Source organism: Chroicocephalus ridibundus, chromosome 3, assembly GCF_963924245.1.
Source record: "Chroicocephalus ridibundus chromosome 3, bChrRid1.1, whole genome shotgun sequence".
Lineage (NCBI taxonomy): Eukaryota > Metazoa > Chordata > Aves > Charadriiformes > Laridae > Chroicocephalus > Chroicocephalus ridibundus.
This window is the reverse complement of record NC_086286.1, coordinates 84,285,495-84,311,324: the sequence shown is the minus strand read 5'-3', so window position 1 is coordinate 84,311,324 and position 25,830 is coordinate 84,285,495. Positions and strand designations below refer to the sequence as shown.

The 25,830-nt window shown below is 43.3% G+C and overlaps 1 protein-coding gene across 6 annotated transcripts in view; it reads right to left on the bottom strand.

Annotated features, from left to right (window-relative positions):
- Positions 1-9,179: 9,179 nt before the first annotated feature.
- The window catches only part of FBXL4 (F-box and leucine rich repeat protein 4), a 71,661-nt gene continuing 55,010 nt past the window's right edge, over positions 9,180-25,830 (bottom strand). For all 6 annotated transcript variants that reach the window (XM_063329912.1, XM_063329913.1, XM_063329911.1 and 3 more), the window contains one exon: positions 9,180-18,922. In XM_063329912.1, coding sequence (XP_063185982.1) covers positions 18,759-18,922 — 164 coding nt within the window. In that variant the 3' untranslated portion in view covers positions 9,180-18,758. The remainder of the gene's footprint in view (positions 18,923-25,830) is intronic.

Sequence of the window (25,830 nt, the reverse complement as noted above, 5' to 3'; positions counted from 1 at the left end):
CGGGGGGCCTGGGCTGCCGCTCCTGGTTTAATCTCGAGGTGGAAAAAGAAACAACAATTTTTCCGAGTTGCGGGCGCTAAGTTGGTACTTGGTGGTCGGGGCATGGCCAGGTTGTCGTCGGGGAGGTAGGAAGATGCTCCCAACACGGCGAGTTTCACCCCGGCTCGGCCGGACGGTGCTTGAAGGAGCGGGCATTTCTCAGGGGGAAATGAGTTAGAGCAAACCCAAAGCGTGCTTGAGCAGAAACGGTAAAACAAAAAGCAAGAAGTCCTTCTCAGGCCCGACTTCTCATCAAATTATAAACTAAATAAAGAGGGCTTTTCGGCAGGCTAGTCCGAGCCGCAGCAAGTGGATTTCCACGCCGCACCCGGCCTCAGCCCGTGGCCTGACCCACGCCGCAAGTCCCTTTCCTCCAACCGCAGATCCCTCCCGGCCAAATCCGCGTTAAATACCCCCGAAACTCCTGTTCCGGGAGTGCCGAGGTTTCAGGCAGCACCCCCGGGGCCGGGGAGGCCGCCTGTGCCGGCGCGGAGCCCCTTCCCCTCGCACCCCCTTCCTCCCCCGGCCCCGCAGCGGCCCCGCGCCGCCCCCGCAAGGCCCGGGCCTCCCGCGGGGGTCGCATCCTGGCCCCCCGTCGGCGGGCAAAGGAGAGGAGCGATGGGGCGAGGGCAGCGTTGAAGGAGCGGCGGGAGCCCTTTGCCGGCGCTGCCGGGGGGCGCGGCGGGGCGGCGGCGGGCGCTGCGCCCTTGCCCCGGGCGGGGGGAGGGGGGCGGCTGGCGTCCCTTCGCCCCGGGTAGGGGGCGAGTTTGGCCGGTGTTTGCCCGGCCCCGTCCGCGCACGGGATCAGTTCTCCCCCCTCAGGGCAGAGCCGCTGCCGGTCCGGGGCAGGCGGGCTGCCTCCTACCCGCCAGGGGTGCGGGCTGTGGGGGTGCCGGCCCGGGGGACCCCACCGCTCCCACGGAGGGGCCGGGGTGTCCCGGGGAGGCGGCCCCGGCGCCGAGCTCCAGCTCCGGCCCGGCTGCGGCTTCCCGGCGGCCCCGCAGCCTCCAGCCCGGCCGGGCCCGGCCGTACCGTCCCCCTGTATCCCCGGGGGAGACCGCGAAGATGTAATTTTTAAGGATTAAAAAGCGGGTAGGCCGGTAGGAAGTTGGCGGCCGGTGTTTCTTCCCCTCCTCCTCGCAGGGCGGTAAATCCTGGCAGGAAAACCCGGGCAGAGAGAGGCAGCTCGTAAAAGTGATGGCGAGAGCGCTCTTCCCCTCCGCTCCCCCGTCCCGTCCCGTCCCCTCCCGTCCCGGGAGTCGTAAGAGGCGCTCGTCTAAAAGTTGGGACTTGTTTTTAGCCAGCCTGACTCATTCATTAATTCCCTTTCCCTCCTTGATTCATTCATGTCTGCAGTCATTCATTGCCAAGTCCATGGAGGCATCAGCTCCTTGGTCAGTAGGGGAGACGTACAAACAAGGATGGTGCTATTTATTTCCCTCTGCCTGTGGATTTCTAAGACGTTCAAGCAGGCACAATCATTAAACTAATTTGTATTTGATTGTTTGGGCGGACGGGGGTGAATTTTATTGCACTAAGCATTCAAGCACGCACGCATCGCTGATTACCAGTATACATTAAATAAAGTTGTTTGTACACATTGTCTTACCACATATAGGCAGTCTTATTATTCTAATTACTCTAATTAGTGCATTGAAATGTTTTCTACTTGATTTGAGGAGACAGTGATTAGTTCTATTACTTCTTTTAACTCTTATTTCATGGAAAACTGTTGATGCATGTTCCAATTACCTTGTTTTTCTCTTTAATATAGCGCGGGCCAAAAATATGATGAAATGATACCGTTGACGGGCGGAAACTTTCATCTATTTTCCCTTTTTAAAAGAGCTTCCATTTTTTATAGATCCTCCCGCCAGATAGACACTTTCCTCCCCGCCAAGCGATCGCAAATAATTATTTCTAGCCAAAGCAGCACGTTCCTTCTTTACAATTTATTCTGCTAGTTATGGATGTGGTATTTACTTTTTTTTTTTTCTTGTACAAAAAAAAGGGAAGTCTGAGGTATACTTTCTGCGAATCTATTTCCTAAGTTTTAAATTAAGGTTACTATTAATTGATAAGATCCGTTCATCAACTATGTTACTTCGATAGGGAATTGTAATTAAAACCTTAATCCCGTTTGAGACTTATTTTTTCTTAAACACTTTTTTGAGGGATTTCCCCCCCCCCCCCCCCCGCCTTTTCCGTGGCGTTGCCGTTTTAAGTGCGGCTGAGGTACGAAGCGGAGCCCAGACCCCCACCAGAGCAGGGATGTTAATTCGTTATCGAAATTACCCATCTTCACTATTGAGCCAATAGAGGTTTTGTGTCGAGTTTTGGGATGTGTGTGTGTGTGTGTGTGTGGTTTTGCCTTTTGTGTTGATGTGCCGGCCACTTAAACCCAGCCGGTGACAAAGCAGGCGGCGGGGAGGGAATCTCGCCTTCCTCTCACGTTACAGGCAGGGAGACTGGCTACTCCTCGGTCGTGAAAACACTGCTTTTATTGTTGGTGTTGCTCCCCCCTCCCTCCTCTTCCTGCGAGTTTGTTAAATAAATACGAAGGGGGGGGGGGGAAACATTAAAAAAAAAGAAAAAAAAAAAAAAAAGGAAAAGAAAAAAGAAACGCAAACCGTCCCGTAGATTCTTAGAAGTCCAGGTCTGGAGGGAAATCTATGGAGTTACATAGGTAAATACTGGGCCTAGGCTTCTTATACTTTTAATATTTAAACTGGGATTATAGGGGATCTAAAGACGCCTTCCTAACCTTTGCCAATTGCCTGTGCGAAGGAGAAATCCCGCAAGACGCACAAAGGGTCGAGACGGGCTCCCCATCGACTCCCACAAACGACTGGTGCGGCCGGGGAACGAGTTTCCCCTCCGGGGTTGGGGGATGTGGAGGGGGGTGGGGAGGGGGAGGGAAGGGAGAGGGGGACAGCGGTGGGGTTTTGCGGGGGGGGGGGGATTGTAGTTTTTTGGTGGTGGGGGAGAGGGGTTCTGTGTCTCCTTCCCGCAGAGCATCGTCTCGCCCCGTTCCGTGGAAGGGACCGGGGAAGATGCCACCGGCCCCGGCTCCGGCTTCGGCTTCGGCCCCTGTCCCGGCCCCGGCCCCAGGGACGGGACCGTGGCCGGAGCCGAAGCCGGAGCCGGAGCCGGGGCCACGGCCACGGTCACGGCCACGCGTGGAGTGCGGGCTCCCCCCAGCGGCCACCGCCGCCTCGGGGACTCCCCCGGGAAGGGCAGGGGAGCATTCCCCTCCTCTTCCTCCTCTCCGAGCCCTCTCTCTCTCCTTGGATGCAAGGACGACGGGGGGGCTGGAATCCCGGGGGAAGGAAGATCAGTGGAGCCCACGGTGTGTGTGTATGTGTGTGTGTGTGTCTCAAATCCCACCGTTTCACCGAATGGCTTATCTTCTTGATGAAGTCAAATCATCCCAGATGCCAGACCATCCAAAAAAAAAAAAAAAAAAACAAAAAAACCAAACCGAAAATCCCACTCTGAAAATCCTGCCCATTTGGGTGAAACCCTCATTTCCCAGGAATAGCGAACCAGAGACAGTCTCCCGTGGGGCTGTTTGGTGGGTTTTGGTGCTCTCTCTTTTTACCCAACACCACGATGGCCTCCTGGCATAACTGTGACACCCTCCCCAAACCGCCCAGCAGCTGCCAGGGGTCTTTACGGGACCCAGACCCCAGCAGCGGCACTGGTTAGTAAGACTGTACAAGTTCATGCCTTGTGTTTATTTCAATGTTACCACTTCCATAACTCCCGCTTGCCGTGCTATGGAAGTAAGCGCTGAAAACGTTAAAATATTGTGAATATCAAGAGCCCAAGCCATTCAGACATTCTGCTGCAGCAGACTGTAGTGCACTGAAAACAGATAAGTGACATATCACGATCTCAGAGTCTCTTGCTAACTCAACAAGCAAATTGAGCTGAAACAAAACAAAGCAAAAAAAAAAAAAAAAACCAAACCCAAGAAAGATTAAGTTTTAGAAAGAAATGAGCGTTCTGCACAGAACTAATCGCACTACAGACAGCCAATACGTAGCACTAAGCAGCTGTGGGAGAAAATAATGGGTTTTTTTCCAGCTGAACACCAATTGTGGATCTGTTCAGCTCGCAGAAATAAGATGGCATGCATGCGGCCGGAAGAGGAAAGGTAAGCAGTGGCTGCACCTTCCGCTACAGACCAAGCCTGTGCCAGTTCTAGCTGCGGAGACGTCTCTCCTCGCAGCCGGCAGAAAGCCACGGCAAAGGTTCAGACTCTAAAGGGAAAAGCTGGCTTTGTTTCAGGGACCCTTCCTAAATGGGCGGATAAGTAAGGATGGATTTATTTGTTAACGGGTTTGGGGAAGTGGATAACATTGACCTTTTGCGTACTAATTTTGCTCAACAACCTCAGCGTGTAAATCACATCCCAAACCAGACAGTTTTAATTTGGGGTAAAATCTAGGCCCTTAACTTAAGCAATCCCTTATTAAAATTACGCATGCCTGGCACTTCAAATCGGGCAAGAAAAAGCATGGCCAGCCCAGCCTGCCTACGTGCCTCCGTAGCTGACTACGGGAGGGATGGAGGTGTTTCAGAGGACCCGTGGAAGGGCAGCCGCCCCATTCGGCTTGGGTGCTGCCACCTCTCCAGCTGACCATTCACAAATACAGGCGCACCCACAGCAGGGGCCAGCCCACCGCGTATCTCCATAGAGCTACGTACCCATAGGGCCAGGTTAGATTTCACGTCTCTCCTGCCCGCGGGCCCTACCTACGAGGCTGAAATCCATCTCCCTCCTCCCCGCCTGGCCCAGCACCGTGTCTCTCGCCCTCCGGCCTCTGCGCCTCCAGCGGAAGGGCAGAAGGGGGCTGACCCGGGGCATCGCCGTGCAACCCAGCGGCTACGCCTCAACTACGCCTTCGCTTCCCCTTGGCCTGAATTCAAGGCTTCCCACATCCCAGTGATGCTCTCCCACCAGGCTTGGACCTGCCGCTTCGCGGGTCAAAATAAGGTGAGCTGCAGTAGGCGCCCAGCGCCTACCAGTCCTAAACACCCAGCCCAGACACACGGCCGTGGGCTGCTGGGAGCAGGGGGGAGCCCTGTTGTTTAGATGTCCCAAGCGCTTTCTATTTAAGATCAAATTCAGCAGCGCCCAGGGACTCCGGGGTAAGAAGGACGCGCTGTGGGGTTTGCAGGAGTCCTTGGAGGCAGCGGCTGTGACAGGGGCAAGCGCTGTGAAACACGAGTAACAGCCCCATCGAAACGCCACAATTCCAACCTGTTACCTGATACCCAAGGGATATATGGCCCCTTTTCTCATTTCTGTGAGTTTTGAGACAAAAATCTAGCGTTGCTATTTCTCGACCAGAAGGAACGGCCTCTCTGCCTTCCCTGGACAGATTCTGCTGTTCCGTCGGAGCGGGGCCGTGACACACACTAACCGTCTGGCAGACGGAAAGATGAGGGAAGGAACTGTGGTTCCCTCACTCTTCCAAATTTAAACCCATCACCTGTAGGGGACTTCTGGGAAAAAGTGTTTTTATAAGACAGTGTTGTTCTGAGGAAAAAAAAAAAAAAAAGCTAGGGAGCAAGGCAGTACGCTTTTTCTCTTGCAAAGAAGAGAGCGCACGTTTTCACTCAGTCTCTTAGGTTTAGGAAAAAAAAAATCTCTTTATTAATAAAACCCTGTTCAACATTTTTGGATGGTAAACCGCAGTAGCATTGACAGTATGGCACGTTACATGCCGCAGACCAACCGCACACATGAAGGTGATCCATCTGCTGATGCGTGGCGCTAAACTGCTCCAGTCCGAAGCCACCATTGAATGTGGCAGCTCCAACGACCGGGGCTCAGGTTCAGTTCCTGCCAATGGAAAGATGTAAAAACTGCCAAAGGACTCCACATGTAGGAAAATGCAAAAAGGCGGGTTGTCACTCCATCCCCTCCGCAACTGACTTCTCGCTCTCAGGTGACAGATAGCCCCTGATCATTAGCTGGAGACCATTAATCCCGATCCGTGCCTCCTTTCTGAAGATGTGCCACTTTGAGCAGTGGAGGCACAGATGCGAAAGCCTTTGCACGTTTTGGAGAGCAGCAGAACACCCATGGATCAATACCTTGACTTGAAAGCTGCTGCCATTCTCTGACGAGACTGAATTATTTAAAAGTATATAAAAAAAAAATAAAATTCAGAGTGGCATTGTAGATCTCTAGGTTTGACTGGTACCCGCTGTATTTCGCTCTTACAAATCCTTTCTCTCAGCCAATTCAAAGATAATGTTTTACTCTTGCGCAACATTTAAGTTCTTCATGAATGTCATTAGTATGAGATACCGTAAATATTACCTGATCACACAATCACACGGAAAGCGAATTGCAAGTTTGGTAACTCACCCCCAGGTCAATCGGCAGGCACAGCACTGACAACGACACAGCCCAGGGCTTCCACCTGAAGTCTCGGTACCTACCCACCACTTTTTCTTTCCCCCTCCTCAATCGCTTACAAAAGATGAGTTATCTCACGCTCAACACCAGGTAGCGGTTGCAGACCTTAAGGGTGAGATACCTACCGGAGGAACGGCAGTTCCTCCAAGGCATCCTACAAGTCTATCGATGCATTGCACGGAAAATAAGTATACGAATGCTGAAAACAGCTTGTCAGTCACCTTCAATGAGCCCTCCGGATGGGTCAGATTAATTTCGCACCCAAAAATAGCAGTTTTCCAAAGTGCCCGATTAAGCAGTTTATCGGTCCTGATGTTTTGCTGTAGTCACTGCAAGGGAAGAGCTGCTCCCAGCAGTGGCAGCAGCCCGGGAACAGGCATTGGGAAGCGACAGCAGACGCCAGACCCAACCAATCTCCAGCAGCATCTCCAAGCAAGAATGAGAATTGCTCGCATCAATCACACTTTCTTAGATGTAACGCGTCCCTTTATTTTAATTCCCATTCCAGTTTTCATTAGCTCTGAGCTGCTTTTGATGATTTCTAGCAACTGTTGAAATGACTGATTTAGACAAGGTGCTCTTGGTCCTTGTACGAGAGGCCTCCTGTGCTCAATTAACAGCTGCCCAAATTGTTATGTTTAGTATTGGATACAGGTACTAGAAAAAAATAAACTAAGCGGCTCGCCAATTGCATCTTTCTCGCGCATTCAGCGTATTTTTTTAAATATAGACTGTTTAATGCCTGTTATCTTCATTTTTTAATTCTTTTTGCCTGTGGTGGGTTTTGTTCGAGCTTGCAGCCAATTAACAAGGCTAATTCTAAGCACCATTTATCCTTCTTACAAAGCAGCTATGGGGGCTGTACCACTGGGCTCCAGCCGCGCTGGGAGACCCACCGGCCTGAAGTCGGAACTTAAAATGGTTTGTGCGTTTGCGGCCAGAGAGATGGGCAAGACCTTGTTACGAAAACTTATTTTAACTCCTAAAGATATTTCGCAATTCACAACTGCACGGTCACCGCGTCCGGGCATTTTTTTCTTTCTAGCTCTTTGAAACTGTGAGGGAAAGTATTGTTACGAACGGATTTTTAACACAACAAATGCCTGCATTGTATACGATGACATTGATATTACCAGTGAATAAACAATCGCAGCACGTGCGGTATCAGGTCTCCAGTGTTCTGTTTCAATTCAATGAAGACTGCCAATCGCATCTTAAAGTAACAGAGATAAGTTCCCATTTTCGAACGTTTTCACAGAACGCTACACTTTACCCCCTCCCACTGGACATATCGCACGTGAAACCACGAGTACTGAGAGCGTGTAACTGCTTTCGCTTCCCCAAATAATCACGCGCTCCTGCCAAATAATAACAACAACAACGTAATAAAGTGTATTATAGGCTCCTAGGCATTAAAGTCTGGAAATCCTGATATATTTTGCAATCTGGCTTTATCCGTGTGGTTTTTTTAAACCGTTTGCATGATCAGAAGCGCCACACGGAGGAGGTGTGTGATGTTTCAACACCGTGAAGGCAGCCCTGACAAACAGGCATCTGTCAGAAACAGGGCAGCGAGAAAGCGACCTCTGAAACCGTCCTTTGCACGTGTCAAAAGTCAGCTGCGCTTTGCCCAAGATGCACAGAAGCCGGGTCCAGTCTTGTCCTCCTGCTTCTCGATAATCGGAAGCAACAGGAGCCGTAAGTTGGTGCTAGAAGGTAGTTTTAGCACGTCTGAAATGATACCGGCCTGAGGCAAAGTTGTGATACTCAAGTCGAACGCTTCGGTAGGTGCTGGAGATGAAAAGTTTCAATTTTCCGTAAGTCTTAAAAGTCTTAAGTTTCCTTAGAGACGCAATAAGACAACTCAAAGCTTTGTATTTGTTTTAGTAAGAGCGTTGGCTTGAACAAGGAACAGTTTCAGGTGAATAACACTTAATAAACTCTACCTAGAAGAAAATGGGCACCGATCACACCGATACCGGTTGGGTAAGTAACTCTGAACCAATAAACAAACTGCTCAGACAATTAATGAAAAAGGTAGGACAACGTCTAGCAAAGCAGTTACTGGTTTCCAATTCAATACCCGGGTTGTTCTGGACAAGTCGAGTCCAACCCATTACGTGTCGCCTTCTGGTTCCCATTTTCAAAGCGGCAGAACTCCGTAACATCTTTGCTAAATTTAGAGTTTATCCTGTGATTTAAGTTCCACAGCATTTAAACACAACTCTATCGCTACCTATATCATTAAAGAGATTAAGAAATACGTTATGGTAACAGGATTTGTGTTAGTGTAGGAAATAATCCTTGAAAGAAACGCAACAATTATTTTTTTCTCGGAGGTCTGTCTCGGCACATTGCAATCTCCGTATTCCGCTCTACATCCCGTCTGTCTGTATCCATCTGTTGTCTCTTGCTCTGTACCTACATCACACGCCATTTCAGGCAGCAAAACGTTTATTTTGTGTAACGCACCTAGTTCCACGTGCTTTCACAGGGCTACAGTAAGATAAACATTAAACACCACCACTCTTTCCTAATAAATAAATAAATAAATAAGCTTACAAATCCGTCTCTAAAAACATCCAGGGTAACTTATTTCAAAACTAACAGTGATAAAAATATGCCCAAACTGTTCCTCTGAATGCATCACATTTTGTGTTTTATTTCACTGTTTTTTAAAATGAAGGCACAAAAGGTCAATGAATGTAGACAAATAATTTATTTTTGTTTTATTTATTCATTATTTTATGTACACTTGGTATTTTGCAACACAGTCAAAGGGAAACAAATTAAGTGCAAAGCAAGATAAATATTACAGGTTGAATACATTTTAACACATTTCTGTCATCTCTGAATTAGCAGACACTGACGACCCAGTGAGGACATTAATTTCAACTTCTTCATACTGGCAGGAACAGAATAAAACGGTACAACACAGTATTATGACATTTTAAATGAGCCCATGCAGCGGAATAAAACAGGCTGAATTTACTAAACAGAAATAATTGGCGTGTGAATATGCGATTAACTTTTTAAGACAAAAAGAAACTACCTTCCAGTTAGCAATATAAGGCATTAGATGATTTCTCCATAATAAACGCAATCATTTATAAATAGGGGGCTGACACCTCTGTTTTACATGCGTCCAAGTAAACCCTTACCTTATACCACAAATACGCAGTAAGTGGTACAAGACAAAGGTGTTCCAACGAGGAGGCGCCAGATCTCTGCCTGCGCTGGGTCCGCGCGGGCACTAGAGACCTTGGGGCTTACACGGAGAGAGGAGACGCGGTCGTCAAATCCGAACAGTGGTACACTAATAACCTCCCGTTTACTACTGGTCAAGCAGAATACTGAGAGGGAGGAAAAAAACCCATAATTTTGAGATGTCATCAAGTATTTGCGCAAGTATAAAAAAATGCAGAAGCCTCAGAGGGGAATATTAAAAACAAATACAGAGAAGATGCTAAGGTAAACACTGCTAGTACACTAACAGGAGCACAAAATGAAAAATGGGGTTAATGCTGAAGGTGTACGACATTGAATGACAGCACAGAGAAGAAATCTGGGACCTAAGATTGCACATACAGACACAGCCCTTGGAATACTGACCATACTTAGGACTGCAAGGCTGTCAGCTTCATGGGCCCACGTAGCTTAACATCAGGATACAGCCACGAAAAACACATCCGTGAAGCCCTGCCCCCACCTCCCGCTTTTGGCTTTGCTAATCGCTGCCTTCACCACGCTTTAAACGTGCTCTTATTGGCTTTTCTAATCTAAACCTCCAACGCCTTGTTTCTCCTCTGAGACCTTAGTTAGGAATTTTATTGAAGCCAGTCAGGACCTGCATGTTCTCAGATGTTCACAGTAACGTTTTATACTTTCGGGCTTGAACCACCGTTATGAGGCAAAAATAAACCACCTCAGTTTGTATGTCTTTTGGATGCAGTCGTGAAGTTATCTAAAAGTCAAGGAGCCTTGGAACACAATGGGAAGTGGCTATCCTCCTTTATGCTAATTCACATTAAGACTTTTGAACAGCCAACGTGCTCCCACCTGCTGCTTGTTATTCTGAAGTTTACAGAAAAAGGTGTTTTAAACACTCAGCTATTAGAAAAGAAGCTTCCTAGTTTCAGCCAAGACATTTTGTAGGTAGTACTCAGATGCAGTTCAACCACCAGAGCAAAGGCGGCGGTGGCCTTCGACAGAAGCAAGAGAAACGAGGGGGCTAACAGGGAGTATCTAATTCTGCATCCACACGCGCTAGGACACCACGCACGGCTCAGGAAGCTGAAATCTCCCAAGGAAGTTTTACACAGTCTGCGTGGACCTCAGCTTCTCCAGAGGTTGCTTCAGGACCATAATTTAAGATTGACCTCCTGATCTGAATCACCCCGGGGAGGAACCTCCCTCTCCAGAGTGAAGGGATCACAGGAGACTCATTTGCTAACTTTAGTACCTACCCTAGATATTTAAAATTAGATGATACAAATACCCTCCAGCTATAGAAAATGTGCTTAAAGGCAATTATCTTATCCCTTTTGTCCTTCTCGAGTTGTTATTAAAAAAAAAAAAAGGCATAACTTGCTTCTGGTGCTTACTGGCACAGCATGAGTAGCAGAGCTATTTACCGTGTCCCGAACTGTTCCCTCCGTTGCCGCTCTTCCACCTTTTCTACAAATTGGTCCCTTTAAAAGGTAACGCAGTAGGAGTCCGTTGTACCACTACTCAAACTCCAACTGTTGTGGCAGAAAATGGAGCATACCATTAAATCACAAATACAGTGCAAGTATTTTGTTGCTGGTTATCTGAGGCGGGGCAGGGAGAGTCCTATTATTTTTAAGTGAAACCAGGCGCCGGGTTCCGGTATCTAAATTTGAAGGCCTGGAGATGCCATTCCTTCTCACCCACACGTAGGAGTAAATGTGAGCAGGAAATTTCCCCGGGCAATTCCCGCACCTGAGAGATCAGGCCAGTTCCCGCACACCGCAGCTCCACTACCTGCCTGGGAAGGAGATGAATGCAAAAAGCCAGAGGTTGCCAAAGAGTTGTAGTGGCTTTATGCTCGTTAGGAAGAACGAGGGCGAGACCATCTACATGGATTTCGCTAAGGTGGTTCAAAGGACAGCTCATAATTAGGACTTGTCTGTATATGAAAGTTAAATCACAAAGCCCCCCTGCAAACACACCAACTCCTGGTTATTTTAATTCACTTCCAGTAACTATTCCAAAATAACTCCACGCATTGACTAGCCATTAGTTTCCAAATCGCAACTAAACCAGCTATTTGTAATTTGCCTTTATCAGTTTCAGAACAGTGTCTATGTGCAGAAACCTGTGGCACTGCCCGGGAAAAAATAAATCTGAAGATACCAAGGTCTGGTAGAGAGAAACCATGTCCTGATGGTGAGCCAAAGACTGACTGTACTACCCAACAGCTCCTGACAATGGCATAATGGCAAATAAATGCACAAAAGACGGTAACTCACCACAATTATACAACAGTATCTCCCTAAAATGCTCAGGCAGTTCAGCATTTCATAAACTTTGTCCTCTTTTTCATTTGAACTCAAGTTTTCATTTTTTGACGTTATGAGCAGCTAACCGCTATACTCGGTTTCCAATAGAGTAAGCAGAAACAAATGGCATCTAAACCATGGTAACCCAAATTAATTCTAAGAGCTACGTAAACAAATATTAAAATTATGCGAACTAAACTGTTCCTAATGGATAGGCAATTTGGTTTCTAAACAGAAACTACTGCCAGTACCCAAGAACAGGGATATTTATCTTAGTCCTTGGTCTAACTTTCAGACTTCAGAGTGACGACAGTACTCCTGTAAACTAATCATGTGTGTTTTGTACATTACAGAACTGTATGTCGAAAACAGTATCAAATTTTTAATAAGTTACATTTAGATTTTCCTACTAACCTAAACCAAGAAAAATATGACTTCCCTTAAAAAAAAAAAACCAAACAAAAAACAAAACAAAGGAAATGAACAAATGAACAAGATTCTTGTGACTGTTCTCAACATTGCAAGTTTCTTAGGTATTATTTCCTTTCTCCCCCCCCAACACCTTCAGCAATCAGTACACTGAAGCAAACAGAACAACCAAGTCTCAGGTTGGAAGGGATCTCTGGAGACCATCTGGCCCAGCCCCCTGATCAAGCAGGGCCACCTAGAGCTGGCTGCCCAGGACCGTGCCCAGACAGTTTCCGAGTATGTATGTCCAAGGATGGAAACTCCACAGGCTCTCTTGGTCATCCTCACCATAAAATGTGTCGTCTTGTGTTCAGACGGAGTCTCCTGTGTTTCAGTTGGTGCCCATTGCCCTTCTCCTGTCCACAGGCATCACTGAGAAGAATCTGCCTCCCTCTTCTTTATCGCTCTTCTCCATCGGATATTCCTATACATTGATAAGATTTCCCTTCATCCTTCTCTTCTCCAGAGCCTTCTCTTTACCATTTTTACCTCGAAACTGCAGTTTATTTGTCCTTAAAAAAGGGACCAATTGCAAAAAACTCAAGCAATTAAGTCTTACATGCATCTGTGTGTACACGCACAAGACCACTTCAAGAGTTTAACAAAAAATCCAGATAGGCAGTGGTAGGTGAAGAAAAAATATTTTTATGTAGTTCATAAAAACGAAACAAAGAGACACCAGGAATTACTGCACAAGCACATACATGAAAGGTCAATATTAAGAGCATCCAAATGCTAAATCTCAATTTAGAAGTGTGAGCATGTGAAATTACATGGGAAACTAAACTTCTGGGAAAGATAACAGCTGATCCAGAACAATGCACTTACTTTCTCATGTCTATAAATAGCTTTGGCCACTCTTTCGTGAGTTTCCAGATAAATCTGGATAAGTCCCCTTTGTTTCTTTTCTCAACTTTTTGACATTTACATTTCTTCAGTATCCAAGGAAAAAGAGAGAGCTTTCAAATAGTTGAGGGGTTTTTATTTGTTTTTAGAAAAGTCGAACAAAACATGCAAGAGAAAAACTTCATTCCTCACAAAGGATCCTAACTTTGTCTGTCCGAACTGCGCCATTTATCATTCTTAAATGAAAAGAAGACAGGGAGAAACTAGAGCTACGTAACTCAATCTATAATAACAGTACTTAGTCCATTAGGTAAAAAGGAAAATCTCACCACTGCCTGCTATTACTGAGGCTGAATCCTCCTCAAAAGAGCCACCTCTTGCCGAGGCCCTTCTTTGACGATCACGAGGATCTGTAACACGCACAACTCACGCCTCAGCCCTTCCTCATGTCAGTTCTCACAACTTGCCCCATGCCTGGTAGTATTTAATAAAGAGCCCTTCTCAGATTTCACATCAAGCCAGAAATCTGAAAATCACAGAAATCACCATCTTGGCGAAGGACAAATGCCTTCATTTGGGAAAAATGTTGACTGTGTCTAACACAGCATGTACAGATGCCTTAAACCAGGAACTTCTAGCCTAGTAACTTCAAAAGCTACAGCTCACGGAATCATTGCAAAAGAGTAATAATGAACGTGTAAATCAATATACAAAGTCACCCCCATACTCCATATAATAAAATGCTACATTTTATCTAGTTTTTATAGATGTATTAGTCCTGCAGATGTGACGTGGGAAACATACCCTGTAAGATGCAGTAAGTACACACAGTGAGAATCAAGACTAAACCACACCATTTTTGCAAATGCACAGTGGGTAACATTCTTGACGACAGGAGAGCAGTTAAACTAGTCATACTCCTAATTATAGCCATACAAAAGATTATCAAAATAGCTGCAATACATTAATTACATTTTCCCGTTCATGTCATGCATTTACAGAACTATACATACAGCAAATTAGGTACATGAGATTTCAGAACAGGGAAAGGGGATGCATTTTCACCCCCCAAAAAAAAAAAAAAAAGACACATCACCAGCATTGGCAAGAGACTCAGGGGCAGAAGCAGATCGTGGCATTTAAAACACTGACTTTCCAAGTTGTCAGCATCTCTAATTTGCTTCTTTCTGGATGGATTTTGGAGGGTTTTGAGGTTTAGGGATGGATGTTGTTCCTGTCTTGTTTTTTGCTATTCCAAGACAGGTAGTACAACGCTGGATGGAATTAATCTCATTTTAGTATTCTCAAGCCAAGTATCTAACCTGAGCTAAATCAAAGCTTCCACAGTCTCCAGAGATGCTCTCCAGAAAAATGATTCATTCTGCTTTCCTTAAATATCTATCTTAGGCGGAGATAAACAGGTCTCTAGAGACGTCCAGATTCCTCCCGTAAACTACATGTCGAACTTTCAGAGAGATGAATTCTACTCACTGTGTACCATGATAACTAGACATCTTGTACCTGGAAGAGCTGGGATGACAGCCCCAAGGAAAGAATCAGGCAGTAAATACAAGGCTCTTTTTTTTTTTTTTTTTTTTGTCTGAAATTTGGACCTCCAAGTACATGGGAATTTTAAGGTCCAAACTCCTATGCAAAAACTGTTCTTCCACACAAGTCCTGCTCACAAATGTACTTAGTTACATGCATAATTTAAGCAACAGAAACCCCATCCATTTCCATAGAGCTATCTAGCCAGACAGCTCAGGATTATGCAAGTACACTACTGAATTGAAGCCTTCAAGAGTTGGGAAGATGCTTTAAATGCTAAAATTATCATATTAGTTTTTAAAATGACCAAAAGAATGACGTATCTACCTACATGCCATCCCACACCAATTTCATGCAGATAGTACCCAGGCCCCCCTTTAGTTTAAGAACAAGGAACACTTCACAGAAAGCCTCTTTTTTCTGGACATGTTAGCCAGGTTTTTTTAACATCTGTTGCCAAAGCACATCTTTTACAACGCTTCAGAAAGGCAGACAAGATCAAATGACATGATAAAAAAAAATGGAATATCCTTAAAAGCAGAATTTAGATAACGTGACTGAGGGACGGTCTAGTGTTGGAGATGACGACCCAATTCCAGAATAATTCAATTCCTCCAACTGAGGAATTGCCGTTTATCTTGGATTAAATGAAACTGGAATAAATTTCCCTCTATACGACTGCTTCACAAGGAGGCAGCCCACAGTAGTTATCGGACTTTGCATTCACACGTTGCCATACCCTGTGTAACACCTTTCACACGCAGACAAACCAAAAGGCACTTGGGCAAAGCAACATGGGAAATCCAGCACACCTCCTGCCCAGGCTTTTCCGGCTGCACGGGTGGAGAGGAACTCAGTCTCCGGGTACAGTAAAACAACAGTTGAAAACAGAACTGCTGTGAGACACCTTTTGCTATTACATTCACTTACTTCACAAAAGTAATTCCGACATGAATAACTCTTGAGATTGAGACATGTATGTGTAAGTATGTACACACATACAAAAAATTTTCATATATACACACAAACTTATGTGCGTATATATATAATTTATACATACCTATGTATAAATAGATATACACACACAAGTATAAAATAGCAGAACTAAAATGACAGTGATCTATTCTTGCTTCTTTGTTACATATAAGGAAAGCATGTTATTTTCTTCATCCTGGAAATATTAGAAATGTCAAGTCTGGTCTATCTTCTCTTTGCTGGAAGACTTCTTGGATGCATAAAGTCCATAGCTTCTTACCTGCTGATTGAAGGTTAAAGTCTACAACTACAGATGGAAGTCTTTCCCAATTACTTCTGAGCTATTTGAATTAATTGCATTAGCAATAGCTAAGTTTTAAATAGTCCAAATAAGAAGCAGACTGCAATTTATCTTTCAAGTGACAATAGAGAATTCTTGACGAAAACAATTTCAAACAGAAGGCACAACATAAGAAAAAAAATCCTTTAGTATGAACGACAATTTAAACCTCCTTTATACTACCTAAAAAGCAATAGAGAATGAAATCCTCTACACATATATGATTACAGAAACACTTATTTGATTCAGTGACGCTGTAGAAGTGAAACTGTATTATTTACCAAGTTTACCAGTTTGAAGGCACAATGGCTATCACTTCATCCACATCCCATTCTATTTACAGTGAAAAACAAACAAGAAGGATCTCTAAGAAAAAAAAAAAAGGAGATAAACACAGATGCACCCTGAGAAGTGGAATTTCACAACAAAAACATTTGTTCTGAAATACTGTTCTTTGTAAACTCCCATTATCTGGACCTGTGTTCTCCTGTAACTAGGACAATAATGTTTAATAATTGGTTACAATGAAAAACATTACTTGTAGATTAAAAAAAAAAAGTTAAAAGTTAAGCTCCCCAAAAAAATTAATCAACCCAAACCTGACTAAAAGAAATGAGGTCTCACACAGAATCACACCACAGCTGACATCTGTCAGCAGGGAAAAAATAAATAAATATGAAATCTAAAGATCTCTGACAATGTTCAGTTTTCTAGAAAAAAAAAAATGGAATGGCATAATCTAGTTGGAAATCCCATAGTGCCATCTGTGTGGAGGAAAAAAAAAATAAATCAAAAAGCCAACTGTGCATGACCTTTGGATCTGGAATTCCCAAAAGATTCTGTAAAATTTAAAAATCTGAAGAAAAAGGTCTTTTTATAAAATCTGATAAATGTTCTGTAGCTGTTTCATGACATGGTTTATAAAGTATTGGCACCAGCACATAGAGTTCAAAGCGTTCATTCAGGAGTCGCAGAGATCGTCAAACCTTTAATGATTCATAGCAGTCCTCTAGTAGCGGTTGGTTATTTACTGCACAAGCTGAAGTACTCGTTGCCAGTGATCTTCATTGCAATAACGTACTTCTGCCAGACAAAATATTTTCCTGCTTGTTCCAGTAGGTAATGAGTGCCATCAATAGAATAATAGTGGAGCCAATATCAAATGACAGGTTGTATTTCATGACCCATATTCATCAACAATGGCTAAAAAGGTAAAATTCTAAACTCAGGCGGTACATAGCAACACACTCTAGCAGTGGTATTCAAGAAAAACAAAAAAAAAAAAAAAAAAGAGAGAGAAAAACTTCATCCAAGGAAGTGCAAAAGGAAGAAACCTCTAGAATTTGTCCATTGACATAGTTTTTCTTCTCCAGAGGCTAAACAGTCTTAAAGAGAGAGTACAATAGTACTTTGAGCAATCACCTCTTGGAAAAACAACAACAACAAAAACAGAACCCAAACCAAATCCAATACTAGGATCTGATGATTATTAAATCACCAAATCATATTGCCCTTGTTTCAAACCCGCTGTATTTTCATTGATGTTTTACTGAACAAAGATGTTTGGTTTTACACTTGATAGTGGATTTGATGCCAGTGTAAGGGACAGGTGCTAATGCGTTACCCTAAGTTCTAATTTTTTATGGTAGGTTTTTTTATGTTCTATTTTTTAAGTTTTATTTTTTATATTTTTACGGTACTTTGCATGACAACCAAATGTATCATAAATCAAGTCTTGACCATGACAGAAATTTGAAAAAAAATTGCTCTGGAGTTTTCTACGCATTACCAGTTACGACACTGAGTACCTGTCTCAAACTTTACATCCCACACCAAGAGGCAGATGGCAACTTTCTCTTTCATTTCTGCTCTAAGTTCGGGTGGAAGATTCTTGCATTTATCTGTTGTGTCGCTTAAGCTGTACTGTAAAACATCACTACATCTATTTCAGGTGGAGGAAGGGAGAAAAATGTATCAGATACAATTCATTGCCAAAAAAAAAAAAAAAAAAAAAAGATGACAAAGTGTCTTTTCAATCCATTCTTACAGAAGCTTAAACAGCTTTTCAAACAACTAATTATAGGCCAGACCATAACATCTTATGTCGCAGGCCAAACTAGGATGCTACAGTATCTGTGTATGTATATACAAATACATCTGTATACATTTATATATACACACACAAACACATATACATAAAAAAAGGAAGCACCCATCTTTTTCTTACTGCTAAATATTGAACTTCTGCTTTCACCTGGATATTAACATCGTTTATTGTGTGTAAGACCCTATAAAGGGACATTTAAGACGACATTTTTCATTTTCTTCTCATTAAAGCCACACATATGGCTGGTATTTAAAAACATGCAGTGCCACCAACTAACACAGCGTAAATAAGTTCTTAGGTACAATATCAACTCTTTAAGAAATGTATAATATATTTAAATGTATTTTACCCATTTGTGTAGGTAATTAATACTTTCCACTATTTCATAGGGGATCTATATTCTTCTTAAAAAGAGTCAGCACAAATTCACAGGAAACAACTCCGTCAAATGAATTCCACAGCAGCATAGGTAGTGAGTCACTGGGTGAAACTCTTTTTTATGAACACATTAGGAAAGTTGGCATTCAGTTCTAGGACAACTCTATTATCAATCTGTGAGCAGAAGGACACATCGAGTAAAGAAAGATCTTTACAAGACTCCAGCAATTTTCTTAAAGATGCAGGGCTTACCATCCTCGTTCCTGTTCAAAAACAAAATAGAAGAAACAAAACAAATTGTAAAGTTATCGAGAATAGTCTTTTTTTTTTTTTTTAAAGCTGCTAATACCGTGTCATGAAAAAAAATGTTACTATAATGCAACTTTATTTAGATTATTTCCATTAGATTTCAACTGAGAAACTCAGAAACAGCGCAGAATTTTTGCCTTTAAGCAGCCTATTGTATTTTCCTAACCCAAATGCTTAACTAATCCCATCATCTTCTATTGGGAGGCGACTTTACAACTTCAAGGAGAATTTCTAACTACCGAAGCTGACCCAAAGTACCCGCAGCCAAAAAGTGTCCCAGTGACCAGATGCTAGGCTTCCGCAACAAGCAACACAGTATGCCACGCTCATGTCCTCATGACTCTCTTGCTGACTGCAATGACCAGCACAGCACACAAGCTGTTATGGGCTACTCCAATTCCAAATAAATCAGCAAGGCTTCCAGGGCTCTAGAGTGAGCACGGGTACTATGCACGTGCAGGGGCAGCTGTTCAAGGGACTATGAATCACATCTCTCTATATATGCTAACTGTAACAGAAAACATGCTATTTTCCCCTGCCATAAATGTGACCACGGTGGCTGAACTCTGAAGTGTCACCACAGGGTCAGAAAAAAAGGTGTTTCTAAGCACGCGTCCACACACCCATTATAGCTGATGGAAATCCAGTCAGTACAGTCAACGGTGCTTAGCACATGATTCCCCTGAGTGGGCACAGGGGTATGACTCAGTTGCCTGAAGTTCTTAGTGCCCCTTGGGGTTCCTTGCACTGCGTAGGACACCCACACAGAGCTGGCAGACAGGACGCTGGACCCACCGGAGACGCATGCCTTACTGGAATGGCTGGAAGCCAGGCACATTACTATGGACAAGCGAACCAAGTCTGGATGTCTACAGTGGGCTAAACTGGTCACCAAGCTCTCCTGACTCTAAAGAGTTTATACATCCAACACGACTGCAGACACCTGCTCGTAGACACTTCAACTTACACATTTTGAACTGAACTTCCCCCCCAAAAAACACCTAGCCCAGGATCTTGTCTATGGCCAGAGCCATTAATACTTTAAAAAAAAAAAAGCTGCTTTTTAAGGCAGCTTTTTAAAAAACGATCAGTTTAGGGATTTCTAAAGCTACCTTTTGTGAATGCTACTACTTTTCTGAACTATTTTATACTTATTGCCCCTTCACATGAGCTCTACAGTTTAACTATATAATATTAAAAAAAAATCAGCCTTAAACCCACTATCTATTAATTTCAATAACTAAGGGACAATGAATCATAAAGAAGCAGTGAGAGATCATTCCCAGTTCACTATTTACACATCACTCATAATCTCCCTCAAGGCTCTCTGTTTTCCAGACTCTTTTGTATCTCACATGACCCCTGTTGTCTTGTTTCTGCACTAATTTAGTACTTTTGAAATCGTATGACCAGAACCACACAGCACACTGAGCACAAAGTCAGTAACTGCGCAATGAAGGTGATTTCTCCATTTCTTTCCTAAGAAATTCAAACCTGTTTGCCCATGTAATGCTGCTGAGCAATGAGCTGATTTTTTTCAGAAAACCGGCCGCAGGATTTCTTTCCTACAAAACAGTAACTAGTATAAAGCCACCTGCCATATGCTTAGTTAATGTTATTTTGCCTCATGTGATTATTTTGCACTTGATGCAACAGTTTTCCTCCTCCTTTATCATCTGTTTACTATCATAAGATCATTCTGCAATTTTTCAGTGTTCAGTTCTTCAGCTTAAGACTTTTCTACCCCAAATATCTGTGCATTACCCTCTGGTACAGCATTATTCACCCCTTTACCTGGATTACTTATATACAGATCAATACAGACAACTTGATGACCACAGTACTGATGTAATTTAATTGTGAAAAGAGATGACAGGTTCTTATTCTTTTTTGCCTTTGAAACACTCATTACAATCCAGAAGACAGCTAAGTTACAAAAGCAGCGCAACCTTGGCTAAAGCTTTTGAAAATCCAGTCCTCTGTGGACTGTATCAGTGCTCACCTTCACCAAGAAGTCCAAGAAATTCTAAAAGATTGGAGAGGCATAACTACACCATCCTCACAGGGATGCAGCTCTCCTTCAAAATATCAAAATAGCCTTCATGTCCTCTGACCGACTGACTTTCTCATGGCTGCAACTGGTTTACACAGAGCAAAACACAAACGTACCGTTTTGTAGCTTCTAACCTGTACCTTTTACAAAAGATCGTGCCGTGTTTGCAACCCTTCACTCCTGAGGCTGATTTAAGTGACAGATCACACACCAGAAATAAAATTTCCACAGCCTTGTATTTTAGCTCATTTAGAACCGCTGCATAAATACCATTTAGTCCTAACAATTTATTATTGTTCAATATATTGATTTGTTCAAAAGCTTTCTGTATCGGCATTCCAATTTAAGACAGTTTTCCAGGCTAATCTCCTGGAAAAAATGTCTCTGACGTAGTAGCCCACTTGATAGCCCTTGCCATGAACACTAATGGACAGACAACATTTCTCCTGCTAGGGCTTTCTCGTATCTGAGTGATCCTTTACATCTGGTGTATCTACCAACCTCAGCAACTCTCCTGTAAACTTTTTCTAACGCATCTGAAATACAGTTCTAGCATTTACCTTTAGCCAAGAGTTCCTTAATATCTCATTCTGCCTATTGTGATTTTGTTTCACTCTCTAGAGTTCATCTCCCTATTCTCCTTCTCTGATCAGGACTCATCTCCAGAAAGATGCCTCTGTTTTCACTAGTCTCCTTTATTCTTCCTTGTAAGCAAGGGGGTGTCTAAGTGTGGTCTTCACTTCTTCTACGGTAGGCTCTTAGATCTGAGACATCATTTCACATAAACAATCTTTGCTATCATGCCCCCAAATTTTACCTCATCTACGTGGAGGTAATCAAAGCTCGTCATTATTATTATTGTGATTCTTAACTCCCTTATCATTGTATCATCACTGTCACCACAACCACCTAGTGGCTGAAGTAATAGTCCCTATGGCCATACACAGAAATTCTGTACATTCTTCAGTTATTCACTTCACTTGACTACAATTTTGCCAGAGTACCACTGCCCTACCAGCAGGATCTGCTCCACCATTCCAACTGAAACGCTAGGAACAACCCATTATGCTACTCATCTTTTTTCCACCAAGCCTTAAAATTGCTACTGCATCGGCACCTTCATTTATAACCAGTCTCATTTACGCATCACAGCTTTTCCGCTTCAAGATCCAAATGTGCGTTTCTACAGAAATGCAAGATCTAGATGCCTCGCCACAGATTTTTTTGTGTAGGATGTTCTTCATTCCTTCCTACCTGAACTTCAACAGTTTTCCTACCGTTTCATCTAAGACTAAGATCTTTTTAATAGACTTGTAAGTAAATAGGCCATCCTAAATTGCATGCTTTACCACACCTTTTCTTTTTCCCTCCTCCAACTTAAATTTTTATGTTAGGAATTGTCTTTTTCTAAAAGCCAAAAAGGCCAGCAATCTAGTTGGGGTTTGGTTATCCACATCACAGGATAAGCAAATATAACGTGCAGCCTTACTTTTATTTATACAGTGTATAATTATTGATATATATTTCTTCAAAGCACACGTGAGAGCATTTCAGAAGCGTAATACAGCACAATTTCCTTTGCCTTTGAAAGGCTGACATGGTATCCTGCTAGTTACCTGTACAGTGCATTCTTCTAGAGTTCGGAAGCTTTTGGACATTTGTTACCTACTACAATTTTATCTACATAGACTAATTAGCTATTTCTCAGACTAAATATAGAACTGGCATATTAAAATCTGCTATTTAATTTTGTTGTTCAGTTTATTCCCTGGTAAAATTCTCTGGTATCACCTTTGTAAAAGGCACTTCTGAGTAATGATTTCTTTGCTAGAACAATTACGTTTATTACCTGGAAATTATTTCATTTATATCTATCATATATCCAAGGCTTTAAATTCTAGAGCTGTTCAGGAGATCTGCGTGTGATGGCTATAAAAATTGCCAGAGCCCCAATTTCTAGGGCAACGGATACTACTACACACCAAATAATATTTGAGAGCAGAGACCCTGAAAATAACTAGCACTATTCCCTCAAACAGTCTTACGTTTCCTTTCCTCCCGTAGACCAGCCAGATTAGCGTTTTATTCCTAACATTTTATTCAATGTATTGCACAGAACTCAAATTCTGAATTTTAACATGCTACACATTTTCATGTTTGAATTGACTAACTACGTGTTGATGCTCTCAAGCTAAAGCTGAAAATTTTGACAGCTGGCAAGGGGGCAGTTAGGTTTTCTGTTGCTCAGGAAGGTGTGGGAGGTGTTGGTATGTAGTTAGGAATACATGAATTTTGCGGTAACAAGGGTGTCTACTTTTCATTACTCTTTTTTTGTGCAGGACAGAGGCAGTCAGGACTTTTGGGGAGGCGAGGTTAGGATGATTTATTCTTCATCCTTGAGAGCAGCTGGCAGCCCCACAGCAATGTAACTAAGCAGTTGATATAATGTACAAGAAAAGCTTTTGGCACTGCCAATTCAGGTTGTCATCTGATTCGTCACATTGCTTAATGCTGATCATGGTTTGGAGACTAGTTTTTACCTACAGGTCTAGAGGTGTCCGCTTTACTTTTGATAGCACTGGGTGATGTGCTCCATCACTACAAAGCTGTCAGATGATCACAGCCGGACCACCCTCCCGCAGAGTGGAAACCCACCATGTCAGTCGGCGGAAAAGATGTGGGCAGAGAAGGAAACGAAACTTGTAAGCAGGCAGCTCAGTATGTAATGGGTAAAAGAAAGCTCAGAAGTAAAACTTCACAAAGCACACCCTCAGGTACTCAGTGACATGCTTACATCATGCTTCCTCTTCCAAACTGTATTATAATAGCAGATATGGATCCAACTCATGATTTATTTTTTAAACAGAAATTTACTTTCTGAAGTATGTTTTACCCACCGCAGACAGAGCCACCCATCAAAGAATGCTTTACATGGGCCAATAATGTTATGGAGCCCTTGAAAACTGTCCTTTTTCATCTTCTACAGAGTCCTCTGATCCGTAACCAGGGAATTGCCAAACGATAATGGAGAGACCAAGTAAAGGACAGATGGGTGGCAAGCTGCAGGACCAACCACCTGAAAACAGCATCCAGCGTACATACAACATTCATTTTGTAACACCTGAATGACACACGGTTCAACAAGATTTCTTTCAGCAGCTTAGACTCCTCCAGTCCTGAAACTATTGTGGTGATAAATAATCTATAACTGAAACAAGAAGCTCTCCCCGACAAGTTCGTAAGTTCTAACAACTGCAGAGAGAAACCAGTATAGTATTGTCAACGCTGGTGACTGCAGCGCAAGGTAAGACATTCTGATCCCTACTTAGGTAAGTGCCTGTATATAGTGAAAAACCTCAAGCTTTTACACAGCTTTGTTGAAGCAAAAGAAGTTCCCATACAGCATGCACTGCTAACCTAGCAGCAATACTTCTACACCCTTCACAACGCATGTACGAGCCAGACATTTCTGTACCTGGGAGATGACAAAGGATACGAGAGTACCTCTCGTTCATTCACATCATAGAGAAGACCCGCTGTTCAAGGTTACTCTTGCAAAGCTGAGCACTGACCTCAGGCCTCTAACAGCTTCAGACCTGTTGTCGCACTTCTTCAAAAGGATAAAAACATACTAAGCATTTGTATAGCTGATAGCAACAGGCTGGCCCTACATCAGCCGCCAAAAGTTAGAGCACATACAGAGATTTAAGACTTTCTTGGTACTCCTGCGCTGTGACAGAAAAGCTCTTTAGTTCAGACAACAGTGACTTCTGCACTTAACATGGGAACGCCTGGAAACTCTACCTCCAGATGACCCGATGCGGTTCTACTTCACAACTCTTTCTTTTAACCACAGACTGTAATGGTTCCCACATTCAGTCAAAGAAACGAACACAGTTGCCTTGCTCTTGCCATAAAAGCTGGGTAACTCCTTCCCATATATCGTATCACCTTGTACTGACTCATCTACAGCAGAAGACAACCTTTACTAAGTATTCCTCTGAAGGAAGAAAGCAGGATCTGGAAGGTAGATATTAAGGTTTTGGGTAACATCTTGTAGATAATTCAACTGGATATCCTCCAGAGAGAACCAAACATGCAGGCTCACTGGGAAAGGCTCACTACAAATCTACTTGACTCAGGAATACTGGTAAGCACGCAGGGAACAGAACAGATTCCTTTTCCACATTCACATGTTATTTTTCCAAAAACATCAATAAGATGTTAAACTGAATTCAAACGCTAAAGGAGAAGTGTGGTGACAAACCTTCACCGCCAGCAGAGAGGCAACAGAAGTAGCAGACTATCTGCTGGCTTGACACAGCCGAACTATTCATTGGGCAGCCTCTGGTGCAGTGAAAAGGTCAGACCACTTTGTGGGCAGACACAACGCCATTGTAATAGAAATGGATGGAAGTGGGTGGTCAGGAGAACATACGTGTTTATGAAAGACTTCATTAACTATGCCATTTGGAAACTTCTCATGTCTGACTAGGGAAATGTGCCCCTGATAATCTAGCTACAAAACAGATTCCCTTAAAGAGAGGCAAAACACATTACCTCCTGTGGACATATACACCATGTCTCTACAATTTGTATTAGGTGGAGTTAAGTTTTTATCTGTTCATCCTCCTTTTCCATGTTGGTCAGAAGACAACTTTCTCAGTCAGAGATGAGTAAAACCATATTTCATCTTAGAAGAGTGTGTACTAGCTATACTGGAGTGACAATCTGAAGCCATATGGTAACTTTTTTGTAATGAGAAATGCCGACAGCCATGAACTTGCTTGGAACATTATTCAAGTTGAG